Source organism: Alosa sapidissima, chromosome 5 (assembly GCF_018492685.1).
Source record: "Alosa sapidissima isolate fAloSap1 chromosome 5, fAloSap1.pri, whole genome shotgun sequence".
Classification (NCBI taxonomy): domain Eukaryota; kingdom Metazoa; phylum Chordata; class Actinopteri; order Clupeiformes; family Clupeidae; genus Alosa; species Alosa sapidissima.
The window spans coordinates 8,596,632-8,609,894 of NC_055961.1; the positions used below are offsets into that span (position 1 = coordinate 8,596,632).

Consider the following 13,263-nt stretch of genomic DNA (forward strand, 5'->3'; position numbering starts at 1 on the left):
GATTCTGATGATGACACCAGCTACACTGTGGGGAAGTTTGTCATTGTGACCTACAATGCCAGGCCATATGTGGGCCAAATCATGAATATATGTGATAATGAGGCTGAAATTAATTGCATGAAACAGGTTGGTGGCAAAAACAGCTTCATCTGGCCAAATAAAACAGACTGCATATTCTATAGTTGCAGTCAAATAGCATGTTCAATATCTGAGCCAGAACCACTTAACAGGTCTGCCAAACTCTCTGACATTGACTGGAGGAGCTTTAATATGGTCTGAAGGTTTCAGTGTCCACTGAATTTTATATTATTGATCAGTTCATATGTGAATGATTTTTGTACTGTTTTACTGTTTGCTGAAAATAAGCCATTGTTGTTGTAACGCAACTAAGGCCATCCTTAAAAATATTCTTGTTTGCAGTAACAGCCAAAAAAATAAAAGAAATGGGTCAGTAGGTAGGTCAAGAAAATGTTCAAGAAAAAAAAGTACAATTTTGGTCATGGTGATTACGTAGGTATGAATTTAAACAAATGTGCATATTGTGACGTAACTGACTGGGTCCTCAACCCGTGCCATCAGGCGCATCATTGCAAACCTCAATCTGATGCAGGTTATGTAGACAAGCCTTTCTCAAACTTCTTTGACCTGAGGCCCAGTCATGGCAGACTTTGGGGTCATAGGGCTCATCTACACATACTCAACCCCACTCCCCCCAATCAAATTGTCATTATCATTATCACAATCATTATTAGGCCTATATTGTTATACATGCACTTTCACTTAAATGTTTTGTGACATGCTTTACTAATGTAAGATATAATTTCATTGCTTTTGCATGGTTGCATGATGCTTGCATAAGAAAAGAAATACTTCTCAAAATAGCAACAATTATACGGGTGCTATTGTTTTGCGATGTTTCCCTCATGCAAGCATCATACATTGGTAGGAAAGTTTAATTTGAATGCCTGAATGTAAGGATTCAGGAAACACAATACCAGCTTTTTTGGCGGGCAGATAGGCGTAAAACACTGATCTGTTGATCTTTAACAGATAGAAAGAAGGCTACAATAGCTTTTGGCCACGTTATATTCAAATTTGACTATACAATACTCAGTGCTATATACTGTATGCTATATACTACTCCTCTGTTTCTATGGAAGTTCCAAAAATCAACGTCGTTCTATCTATTATTTCACTCCACGACTTCGCGGACCAGCAGTCTCCACATTGCGGACCCATATTTTGAGAAATGCTGAATAGACCACAACCAATTTCAATTCTTCAACACAGTCACCGTTAGACTAGAGGGTCGAAAGGATGGGAAAAGATCTGGGCACAGTTCTTCCAGAACTTCGTGCCAAGTAAAAGCGTTGTCGTTGTGTGAATGAAGCGAAGCGTATAGGCCATAGTGTGACATGCGTAAACCAATGGTGTAGAGATGACGCCACAGGGTTTTATTTAAGAGAGCTTACGTTTGTATGTAGGCAATTTATATTCACAATACTTAGGCCTACTAAAATAAATAGTATTTTATTTGTATTGGTTGTTTAGAGTATAAAAAAAACGGTCGATCTTAACGCAAGTTTTCAACCGGCAAGTCGGTCGGACTAAAAGGGGAAAAAAATAAATATTTGGGTCGGTTCTAAATTGACAGGGTCGGTCGGGTTACGGCAAACGAAAATATTTTAAGGATGGCCTAATATGTGAATGATTTCTAATGTTTTCTGAAAATGTAGGCCTACCATTGTTTATAACCCAATTAATATGTGAATGATTTTTACTGTTTGCTGAAAATGTACCATTGTTATAACCCAATTAGTTTGTGTGATTTCTTTAACTGTTTTTACTTGAATGTTAAATGTATAGAACAATTTGTTGCCTTGACAAATTGTGTTGTGGTGCAGTTCATCATATGGTGTGACACCATGTCATTTAGTGTGACATTCACATTTGTGATAAAAAAAGGCTTTGTTACTGATATATCATGAAAATGTCAATAGAGCACAAAGGAAATAGTGTATATAAAATAGCTTTCACGTCACACCATATGACAATTTTGGGTACTGATACAGCAAATTGTTGAATATATCGAGTTTGTTAAACATTCTAAAAGACCACATATATATTTGAAAATCCCAGAGTCACAGCAACACAAAAAAAACAATTTCAGGGATAATATGTCATGTTTTTTAAAAATACTTTTTTTGGGCTTATATGTCAACCACCCGTAAATAATGCAACCTTAACAAAACCGAACTCTGGGATTTATTTGAACGTTTATTTTGAAGTGTTTCGGTTGATTTGATGTCAGATTTACATGATTCAAACGTCCATACCAAGGCAGGCTACTTGCTGTAAGGTTTAATATTTTTTATTTTTTTGCTTCCGAAGCCCAAGTAATGTATCCATAGCCTACCATTCAAATATGTGTTTCGAAAACCCAAACTGACTTTTTTTATATTATTTTTTAATCATTAAGTAAAACATAAGCAAACAGTTTATGTCTATGAACACAGTTTGTAATGATCAATTCTGAGCTGCGTGACATCTGCTGCAGCTGTAATTATGAAAAGCCAAGTGGATTGTGTGTGACTTGTCCTACAACCTATAACCCTTATGAAAAACAATTGGCCTATTTTAAGGAGCTCCAAATAAACTAACGAAATCTGCTGAAGAGGTGCCGTCACTTTTTGTGGGGGGGTGGACTGTGCAGGTTTGCATGAACATCAATAGAGGATGAATAGCCTACAATACAGTAGGTACCGTAAATCCTCAAATTATGTCCGGGATTCAGGGACATGGGAAGTATTTTCTGAGAGGGGCTGCGGATGATGTGAGCGGGGGTCCCCCTGAAAAAAATTTAATTTTGACTGCTAAAAACACCATTTTAACGCAGTTTTCTGAGGGACAGAAATACCAACAGAGAAAGCAGTGCCCATCATCTGTCTGAACATTGTCTACCTGCAATAGGCTATCACTTCACTGCTTGACACTACCTCACATGGAGAAATGTCGCACGTTAACAGTTAACCTTTCAGAAATTATTTATTGTGCGAATGGGTTAGCAAAACCATAGCATTTGGTGAACAGAGATGCAGATCACCCTAATTCATTTGTTTGCGGAACAGCTCGTTCTGCCTTCACTCCAGCGAGAGTGAAATACCGGTAGGCTAAATGTTTAAAGGCCGTGTCATCACCATAGGCTATTTGCTACGATATTTACCTCTGTTTCAACAAGTCGTGACTTATGCCCATTCAACTTATAGTCTACAACAGTCTAATTTCGCGTGTCAATTCAAAGACCTGTTATTTCCATTTCCAAGACCCGCTTCATTCATTGTTTTAAATAATGTTGTTTGTTGCTTACACACGCCATCTCCAGTGGTTCACTTTTACTTGCACAGCAGACGCGCAGATTGGATGAGCGCTGACACCACTACCCCCTAATTGAATGTCTATTGCATGTCTCGCTCATGTTTAGTTTATTTTTCTTTCGGTCCGCGGTTCCATAGGCTACCATTCAATTGCCGCAAATTTTACCAAGTTGAAATTTCCAGGTCAACCACAAATAATTCCGATTATTTTTAATATCATCCAATAACTAATTCAATGTTGATTTAGGCCTATAGGCCTAACTCGGCCTAATTAGCAACACCATTGAACACCACTTTAAAGTTCAACGAAGAGTTGCCATTGCTGCTGCTGTGCTGAAGAAATGTGGACGGCACGGCACGGCACGGCACGGCAGGGCACGCCCAATGAAAATAAATAAACGCAACACAACAGAGAACCCGCTTCTCTCGCGTCAGTCACTGAAATGAACGCAACACCGAACCCGCTTCTCTCGCGTCAGTCACTGACAGTAGAATAAATGCATGGGGAAAAACACTTTGATGATAAGCAAAGCGCAGCAGCAGTTTGTGACGTTGTTTATTAGTGTAACCTCATGTATGAAAACTAGTATTGCCAGGCAATACTAGCCCACTTTGATAAGTAGTATTGCCGTGGCAATACTGGTGACGGCGGCCATGTCCTGAAGTAGCATAAAGCATGTAGGCTAATGATTCCTAAAACATACCAAACGAAGTCCATTCTGTGGCTATTGAAATTTGGGTACTATCGTGTTAACTGTAACCCACCCTCTGAAGCCTTTCGTGACGCATAGAAAATACTTTTTAATGAACCTGACGTGTTTTTCATTCTCTGATTCTAAAAATGTCATTTTGAGTCATTAAAACTTAATACAAAGTGGTTTTGAGCCATTTTAAATCGCTGTGCTGCAGCGTCGCGCGTTCATAGACTGTGCGCTCCTCCGTCTACTGACAGCCAGGGCGTATACATTTCTTCTACGGCTGCAAACGGGATTCACTCGCAGTTAACCAAATATTTCTTTATTAGGGCAGGGCAGGCATATTTCTGGCTATTAAATTATTTCTAAACCAGTCTGCTAAAGTCTAGTGAAGTCTGTTTAGGGTTTTCCAGGCTCCATTTCTTTTCACGAGACACCCTGCTCACAAGAGCCATCTGGTGGTTGTTTGGGTTGTTGCAGCGTCACTGGAGAAATACAAATTAAAGTCCCGTGATCGCGCGTGAGGTTGCTGAATAAAATGATTCATGATCATGCAAAATGTCTTTGGCACCAACACAAGATGCATATTTATGTGTTAGGCTAACATTTGTTCTCCAAACAATTTCCCCATTTTTCATTCTTGTCATTACACATTTTATATTTACATTTACATTTTATATTGATTTTTCAATTTTAGGATATGGTGATATAGTGCCCAGCACTATGACTGAGAAGATGGTGGCAGCAATGGTTGGCTTAATTGGATTATTTATCTTCAACTACATTGTCAGTCAAATTTACGCAACATTATCCAGCAAAAATGCAGCTCGGTAAGTAATGGAATGCCCATTCGCCTTATTCACCCGGCGGCCAGAACAAGGCTACAGGGTACACTTGCCATTACACCTCAGTGCAGCATATGGTGGTAAGGCACTCCATTTGCAAACGGAGCGCAATACCACCATCTGTTGTGCACAGTGGAAATAAGCGAACAGCTACATACAAGGTGTGTGGCACCAGTATAAATTATGCCAGTTCTAATTTCATCATATATCTTCACAGGTAACTAGCTAACCATCGGATAGTGTTGTGCTAATGCTGGGAACAGGCAGATTGCATCTTTATAGTTGGCCATATGATGTGACATACTTAGGTTAATATTTCACCAGGTCCGAGGGCTAGGGATGTGTTAAGTAGCAGAAGATTAGACTATACAATGTCCTAAATTGGAGACCCAATTTAACAATACAGTGTTAGGGACAGATCAGATGGTCGGATACTTGAGACTTGACTTGGACTCGTGACAAAAGACTTGGCCCTCAAAGACTTGAGACTCGACTTGGACTTCCAAAAAATTACTTGTGAACATCTCTGACCATCTGTTGATGTAAAGTTAAGTTAAAGTGACGCACACTGTGGTCACTGGCTAGCACAGGATGCTAATCGACGCTGATAAATTAGCTCTAACAACAATTTTGCATACTGTAGCCTACTTATTTTGTTCATTTGTCAATGTAAACAATAATCTGTAAAACTGCATATCTTTATTTCATCTGGACTATTATGGCAACTGTGTAGGCCTATATGACATTAACATACCATTTTATATCAAAGAAAGAATTGTACGAGAAAGAGTTGTTGAAAGAGTTATACTATGGGGAGGGAAAGTAATCTTATCGCCCCCTACTGGCTGCATTCCTAGAGCTTATCGGAGTTGATGGGATTCTACATAGCTTGTTTTTTAGAAAAAATATATCTAGGTCCACATTTGGGCCACCTATTGCTTCTAGTGGTCATACATTATTTTTAGGATCAGTATGAATTGTTTTGAATTGGTTTGAATTTGTATTATAACATGGTAATAACAAACTACAGTTGCATGTGACATCACCGGTTTGGGCGAGAGGAACAAAAACTGTCCTGTCTTGTTAGTAGTGTCCCGAGACACCCAACCATTAATAATAATAATAACTAGAAGGCATTTCCGAAGGAACTGCGAAAGTGTGTTGCTCTGGTGCGGTCACTGACGTGAGCAGACAGTGGAATATGCTATGTTGAACCTGGAATGTTAGAATCAAAGAATTCTACAGTGCCTCATTTTTCAAAATCGGGCATACAGGTCATCCGAAATGCCAAAACACATTTTTGCTAGTTGCAGTGACCCCTAGGTCAAAGGGCACCAAATTATATGTGTGGCCTCACAATGGAGTCCCGAGTCCCTGTACCAAGTTTTGTTTTGATAAATGAAGGTGCTTAGATATGAGCTAACTTCCTGTAATCTAGCGCCCTCTAGTGGCCAAAGGTCACCAAATGGATTGTGTGTCCTCAGGATGGGGATCCAAGTCAATATACCCAGTTTGGTTTCTATAAGTGAAAGCGTTGCTGAGATGTGAGCCTACTTCCTGTGATTATAGTGCCTCCTAGTGGTCAAAAGATGCCAAATGTATTGTGCCTCCTCAGGATGGGGTCCCGAGTCAACAGTGCAACCGGAAAGTTTTCAGACCCTTTGAAGTTTTCCACATTGTGTTATTTTTTCAGACTGATCTTAAAATGGATTAATTTAAAAAATCAGAATGACAGAATTTGGGTGTGATTTTATTGTACTGTTTTACTGGTTTATTTGACAAATTATCTATATGGACCTGGGGCCGTATTCACAAAGCATTTTATCTTACTGCTAGGAGTACTCCTAAATCACAATAAAAGTTTTTAGCTAGGAGTTTTCTCTTAAAACCTATTTACAAACCTACTCTTAGTAAGGAAAAATTACAACTCCTAAGATAAGAGCTCCATTGCTATGGTTGATATGATTACTTATGCACAAGCTTGATTGAAGTGACCACCTTGATTAGTAAGGCGAAACAAATACCCTAGTAGTTGCAGCTAAGTGAAACATATGGATTGATGCAGTATCTTTGCAACATTATTAAATTAATCTGTCACCATATGCCTATGCCTACGTTTGCAAAGAGGAGAACATTTTAATTTGATTCACAATGAGACGTATTTACATGTTGAGAATGAGTAGTTTTGGTTGTTGGTGGCGTTATTGCATCCTTTAGTTATGCCTACAATGCAAAAATGTTCCCTCGCGATTGGAAGCTCCTGTAGCCGCATAGGATTTCAAAACATCGCGACGCGAAATGCCACAAAAAGCTGTTTGTGAATAGGTCTTAGGGAGTTAGGAGTTCTCTCGATTTTTTTTTAAGCTGTCCCAGACTTAGGTGCTACTTTTAGGTCTAAAATGCTTTGTGAATTACTTTTAGTGAGAAAAAATAGGAGTCCTAAAGTCAGGAGTGACACACCCATTATTTTTAGGAATTGCACCTAAATTCGCCAGTTAGGAGCTACTTTTAGCCTTAAAATTCTTTGTGAATAAGGCCCCTGCACACTACAAAAGTGCACCAAATTTAACACAAATTACTCAATACACTTGGAGGAGGTCGGCGTCCTTTCTTTTCCAGATATTTTAGGATTTCGCCGTGGTATCGTTTCAGTATCGAGCATCGAGATATTTATGTATCGTATCAAAGTCATAATTTTGGTATCGTGACAACACTAAGTCCTGTTGACTTCTTCTAAGCTGTCCCAGACTTAGATGCTACTTTTAGGGCTAAAATGCTTCATGAATTACTCTTACTTAAAAAAATGAGGAGTCCTAAAGTTACGAGTTTCTCCTAAATTTCCCAGTTAGGAGCTACTTTTAGCCTTAAGATTCTTTGTGAATACGGCCCCTGCTCTATTAGAAGTGCTATTTCAAGAAAAAGTCCTTATTTATGGGTCTAGAGGCAAGAGTTTTTGACCATCTAATTAGCATAAACAAAATGGCTTTGGACGGGCATCATTATACCATGTAAATAAATTAATATTGTTCACATCTGTGCATCTCAGAAATCTCCCGTGGGCAATAAATACAAAGTAAAGGCTATGAAAAATATAAAAATGCAAAAAAACTAGTATTATGCTAATTAACCTTATTATCACCTTATTATACTCTTGACTATGTTTACGCTCCTCTTTGGCAAAGACTGTGGCCTGACTTCATTGGTAAACATCTTCTTCGTGGTGGGGAGACACATGTTTGGAGTTTAAAATCATTGGAGTTCCTTTGAACTAATCACGAACAACCGTTAACTAACAAGCTAGCATCATATCCTTGATTCCAAATGGGAAAGATGACCAGCAGTCACATGTTTCATTTGATTAGATTATCTTAGATTCAACTTCATTGTCATTGTGCAGAGTACTGAAAATATATAAGTGTATGTGCAGTATGAACAGTATAAATAGTATAAATATCAGTAGAATATCGCTATGTTTAAGTGTAATAAAGTGTGTACATTTATAAATATAAATAGAATACTATGGGTTGGATAGGGGCAAAATGTCCGCCTCCTTGTTGTCTTGCCATCGACATGGACACCTCAACAGGCACAGGCAAGGAGGCGGGGGGGGGGGGGGCGTTGATGGAGGGGTGTGAGGAACCAGTGATGTGTTGAGCAGTTTTCACCATCCTCTGCCGTGCTTTCCAGTCGGAGGCAGAGCAGTTGCCACCATACTGTGACACAGTTGGTGAGGATGCTCTCAATGGTGCAGCGGTAGAGGTTTAGAAGTTCACCAGGATCTGAGGAGAGAGGTTGTGTTCTATAGTCTCTTCAGGAAGAAGAGATGCTGGTGTGCCTTCTTGATCAAGGTAGAGGTGTTGAGGGTCCAAGAGAGGTCCACAGAGATGTGGACACCCAGAAACATGACCTGGTGACATGCTCCACCTCAGTCCTGTTGATGAGGATGGAGCTTTGTGTGCTAGCTTTTGACTTCCTGAAGTCCACAATGAGGTCTTTGGTCCTCTTGGTGTGGAGAGCCAGGTTGTTGTCGGTGCTCCATGATGTTAGGTGCTGGACCTCCTCCCTGCAGACTGTCTCATTATTGTTGCTGATGAGAGCAATCACCGTAGTGTTGTCTGCAAACTTGATAATGGTGTTAAAGCCATGTACAGGTATGCAGTTGTAGGTGAAGAGGGAGTAAAGGAGGGCTCAGCACACGCTGGTGTTCAGGGTGAGGGTTGAGTGGATGAGGTTATCTAATCTAACAGACTGCGGTCTGTTGGTTAGGAAGTCCAGAATCTAGTTTCAGACGGAGGTATTGATTAGGGGTTGACCAATTATCGGCCTGGCCGATTATTAGGGCCGATATTTAGCATTTTTATAATAATCGGTATCGGCCATTTTTTCCACCGATAAGCCGATATTGAAATGGATAAAGAATGAAACGCGCTACTTTGTCTGTAAAGCGTCTCTCACTCCCTGCATTTGCTACTCTGTGGTCAAGAGCATTGTCCCGCCTACTACATCGTCTGATTTGTTAGTTAGCACGAATGCAGCCAATCAGGATCGAAGACTGAACACAGAGAAAGTTTAGGATTCTCACTGAGGCAGACTGTAGACTGGGCTTCAGCTGTACGGAGCTATTTTTTGAAGGTAAGGAAGATGGCCTACATTGCTGAAGTTGCAATGAATCATAATCATCTACACTGAAGTTACAAAAACACCACTTTGTAAGCTATTGTCTCTTTGATCCGGATCAATAAGTAAAGCACCCACTTCCTTCATTTAGCGAATTCCCGGTTGATGCACGTTAGTGGTATGCTGCTACTAGTTAGCCTACAAACTCGGGTGCTGCGCGTCGGGAGTTCTCATAGTACAGACAAGTCCTAAATTATGCGATGGCGAACGTCAAAAAGTCTAATTGCTCCTTTTTGAAACGGACTGTCAGAAAAGACTACATGCACCCAGGGCCAGCCGTAATTTAATCCAAACCTGAACTAAATCGCGTCCTGAGCTGGCTATTAACATGCCTTTTAGGCTCTCAAAAGTCTATCTTAAAGCATATGGACACAAATTGCATGCTTAAATAGCCTAAGAACTATTTTAAAACTATTTTGTTGAACTATTCAACCGTAACACTTGCCATCACGCATGCTCCTCTCCTTCTCCTTCTCTCGTGCACTCACACACATCATGGCAAAGCATCCTCTTTGTGACAGGTCCCTTAACAAGCACATAGCCCATTGTGTAGGCCTACTCTATGAAAATAATTGCTATCACTCAGCTCTTGGATTAACATGATAGGCCTACACAGGATATACACTTGCAAGTGATGCAAGTTGATAGACAATTGTGTATCAAAAGAAGAAAGAAAAGTTTGCATAATTAAATGCTTTTGAATTAAATTTTTGCAGCATATCACCTTTACTATCTACCCCCCTTTTTGACAACTGACATATCGGTTTTACATATCGGTTATCGGCCTCCTGTTTTGGTAATAATTGATATCGGTATCAGCCCTGAAAAAAACATATCGGTCGATCCCTAGTATTGATGTCCAGTTCACTGAGTTTGGTGATCACTTTGGAGGTGATAATGGTGTTGAATGCTGAAGTCAATGAACAGCATTCTCACATACTAGGTGTTGCTATTGACAAGGAGGGACAGGGCAAAGTGAATTGCTGTAAAGATGGCATCCTCTGTGCTCCTGTTCTGGCAAATTCTCTTGAAGCACTCTATACTGCAAACAAAATCTACCTCTGGGTACAAATAAAGTAACTTGAACTTGCACTAGTTATAAAGTTATTCATTTAGCTATTAATTCACAGGACATTCAATCATTTTACTAACACAAAGGTTATGAAGAAATATGGGTAACACTTTATGGTAAAGGTACATGAATTATCATGAATTCATGCATGAATTAATTCATGATTTATGCATTACTTCCTTTATCCTTTATATCCTATTAATCATCAGGAATTGACATGAATTCATACACTCTCATTCATGATGACCTCATGTATGAACAACACATCAACTAAAGCATTAGGTGTGATGGGTATATCATTGTGATTTATGATTTCTTAAGCATGATCATCATGATTACATGAATTTTAGGATAATTGCTCATGCATTCATCATGTCTGTGGCCCCTCAACTAAAGTAGTGAATAATGACAGAGAACTCAAAAGTTATGTTCAAATCAAAAGTTATGTTCAAATCAGAATTTGAGCAGTGATGACCACATTTTTGGCCGAAAAATAAAGTCATTATCATGGTTAATACATCATAATTCATAATGATGTGCCCATCGTACCTAATACTTTAGTAATGTGTTTGAATGTATGAGGTCACAAATGACAAACTATGAACTCAGTAAATTCCTGATGATTAATTAGATATTAATGAATGAAGTAATACATAAATCATGAATTAATTCATGTACCCTTACTGTAAAGTGTTACCGAAATGGGTAAAGGCCTGTGTAACTTAATCCGAGACTACATACATTACCAACCTAATTCACTTCAATTATGTAAAATGTAATGTAAATCAGGTTTTATGGCCAAGTATACTTGGGTATACAAGGAATTTGGTCTCTGCATGTATCCCATCTGTGAATTAGTGAACACACAGGTCACACACATTGAAGCACACATTAACCTGGAGCAGTGAGCTGCCTTGCTACAGTGATGCCCGGGGAGCAGTGAGGGGTTAGGTGCCTTGCTCAAGGGCACTTCAGCCGTGGATGTGGGCATGGGAGACTAGTGCTCAACCTTTCCACCACCCACATATTTCCTACTGGTCGGGGATCGAACCGGCAACCCTTTGGTTTTAAGCCAAATCAGACCTAACCAGTAGGCCACAATTTTAACCTTTACATTTCATCACTACACATCTTTCTTGACCCTCAAAAAACATAAGTCTCATTTGTCAAATACCGTGTGCCTGCTCAGTTATTTTTTAACAATTACATTTTTCAAATTAACATTTTAACAATTACATTTTTCAAAGATTTTTTTCACAGCCTGTATCCTTGATCTATTGGCCAAGGGAGATTTCTGTGAACAATATGAATTAATGTACATGGTATAATGACATCCGCCCAATGAAAGCCCAAAATCGCCATTTTGGCAACAATTTTGTTTATGCTAATTAGATGGTCATAAACTCAAAATTCAGCTTGGGAACAGGGCTAGTTGGATTAAGCACACCTTAATTATGTTAAAAAGTCCTGTTCCCAACTTTTACTAAAAAATGCCTTTAGGAAGCACATATATCTAAAATATCACCTGTCTATATAAGCACCTTATGTCTGCTTGGAATTGTTTTGATAGCCTGTTGATGCATCTCAGAATGAAGGAATGTCCACCACATCCAGTGTTTTTTTGTGAATATATTTTACTGAAGTCAATAAATGTAGCTGGATACTCATGAACACATCTCTTATAGCCACAATAGGACAGGATAGCCGCGGTGTCTTAAAAGTCTTAAAAAGGTCTTAAATGTCATTTTCCTTAATTAAGGCCTTAAAAAGTCTTAAATTCCGTTGCCGAAGTTTTAATTTTTTAAACAAAGGTCTTAAATTTTATTATACTAGCCTGCAACGCAAGGTGAAATGGGGGGAAAAAACAACAACAATGTGAAAATTCAACAGGGGGTTTGCGTAACGTCAGAGAATGTCTAATTTAGTGTTGCACGGTGCACCTATACTACAAAAGTGTCACAATAGCTATTAGCAGTTGTCACAATACCTAATTTTATTAGTATCAATACTTTTAAGAATGACTTCTTTTGAAGTAACGTTTGTGTGTGCAAGGCATGCTTCTAGTGCCTCCTGCCCAAGCCTGTGGCTGTGCGTCTTTTCTCCTCATACACATACTGTATGTGCAGCTGTCGTGCCATAAATAGCAAGACATGGCTGCTAGTTTAGCTTAAGTGATTCTGTGGTAACACATAATAATAGGCTAATATCAAGTTGATTTGCTCACTTGCACCTCTCAAGTTTGTGTTGCTAACCTACCTAGGCTATGAGATTTAGGTCTACTATTGGGTTTAATGTCATTTAGAAAGAGGCAGCGCAACCTTGGCAAACTTTTACATCTGGAGAGAGCTCCTTGCTAACTAATCCTGCTAGCTAATCCTGCTAGCTCAGGTCATGTATGACATTCGTCATTAGTGCTCACTAAAATCATTAGTGAACATTGCAAGACACTTATCTCTTCTATGATCCTTCTATGATTTTCTTCAACTTGTTAGTTTTTGTTTTACATTTATTTTATCTAATGACATAGAAAACATAATGAATTGCATGCACATATCCTTATGCGCTATGTGCAACTATTATTCACTAGCCTAAACCGTGAG

The 13,263-nt window shown here is 39.1% G+C and overlaps 1 protein-coding gene across 7 annotated transcripts in view; it reads left to right on the forward strand.

Moving 5' to 3' along the window:
• Positions 1-13,263, forward strand: part of LOC121710087 — a 324,103-nt gene that overhangs the window by 176,642 nt on the left and 134,198 nt on the right. For all 7 annotated transcript variants that reach the window (XR_006032094.1, XM_042093995.1, XM_042093993.1 and 4 more), the window contains one exon: positions 4,767-4,899. Coding sequence is in view for 6 of the 7 variants with exons in the window: in XM_042093995.1 (XP_041949929.1) it covers positions 4,767-4,899 (133 nt within the window). In the remaining variant the exon portion in view is untranslated. The remainder of the gene's footprint in view (positions 1-4,766; positions 4,900-13,263) is intronic.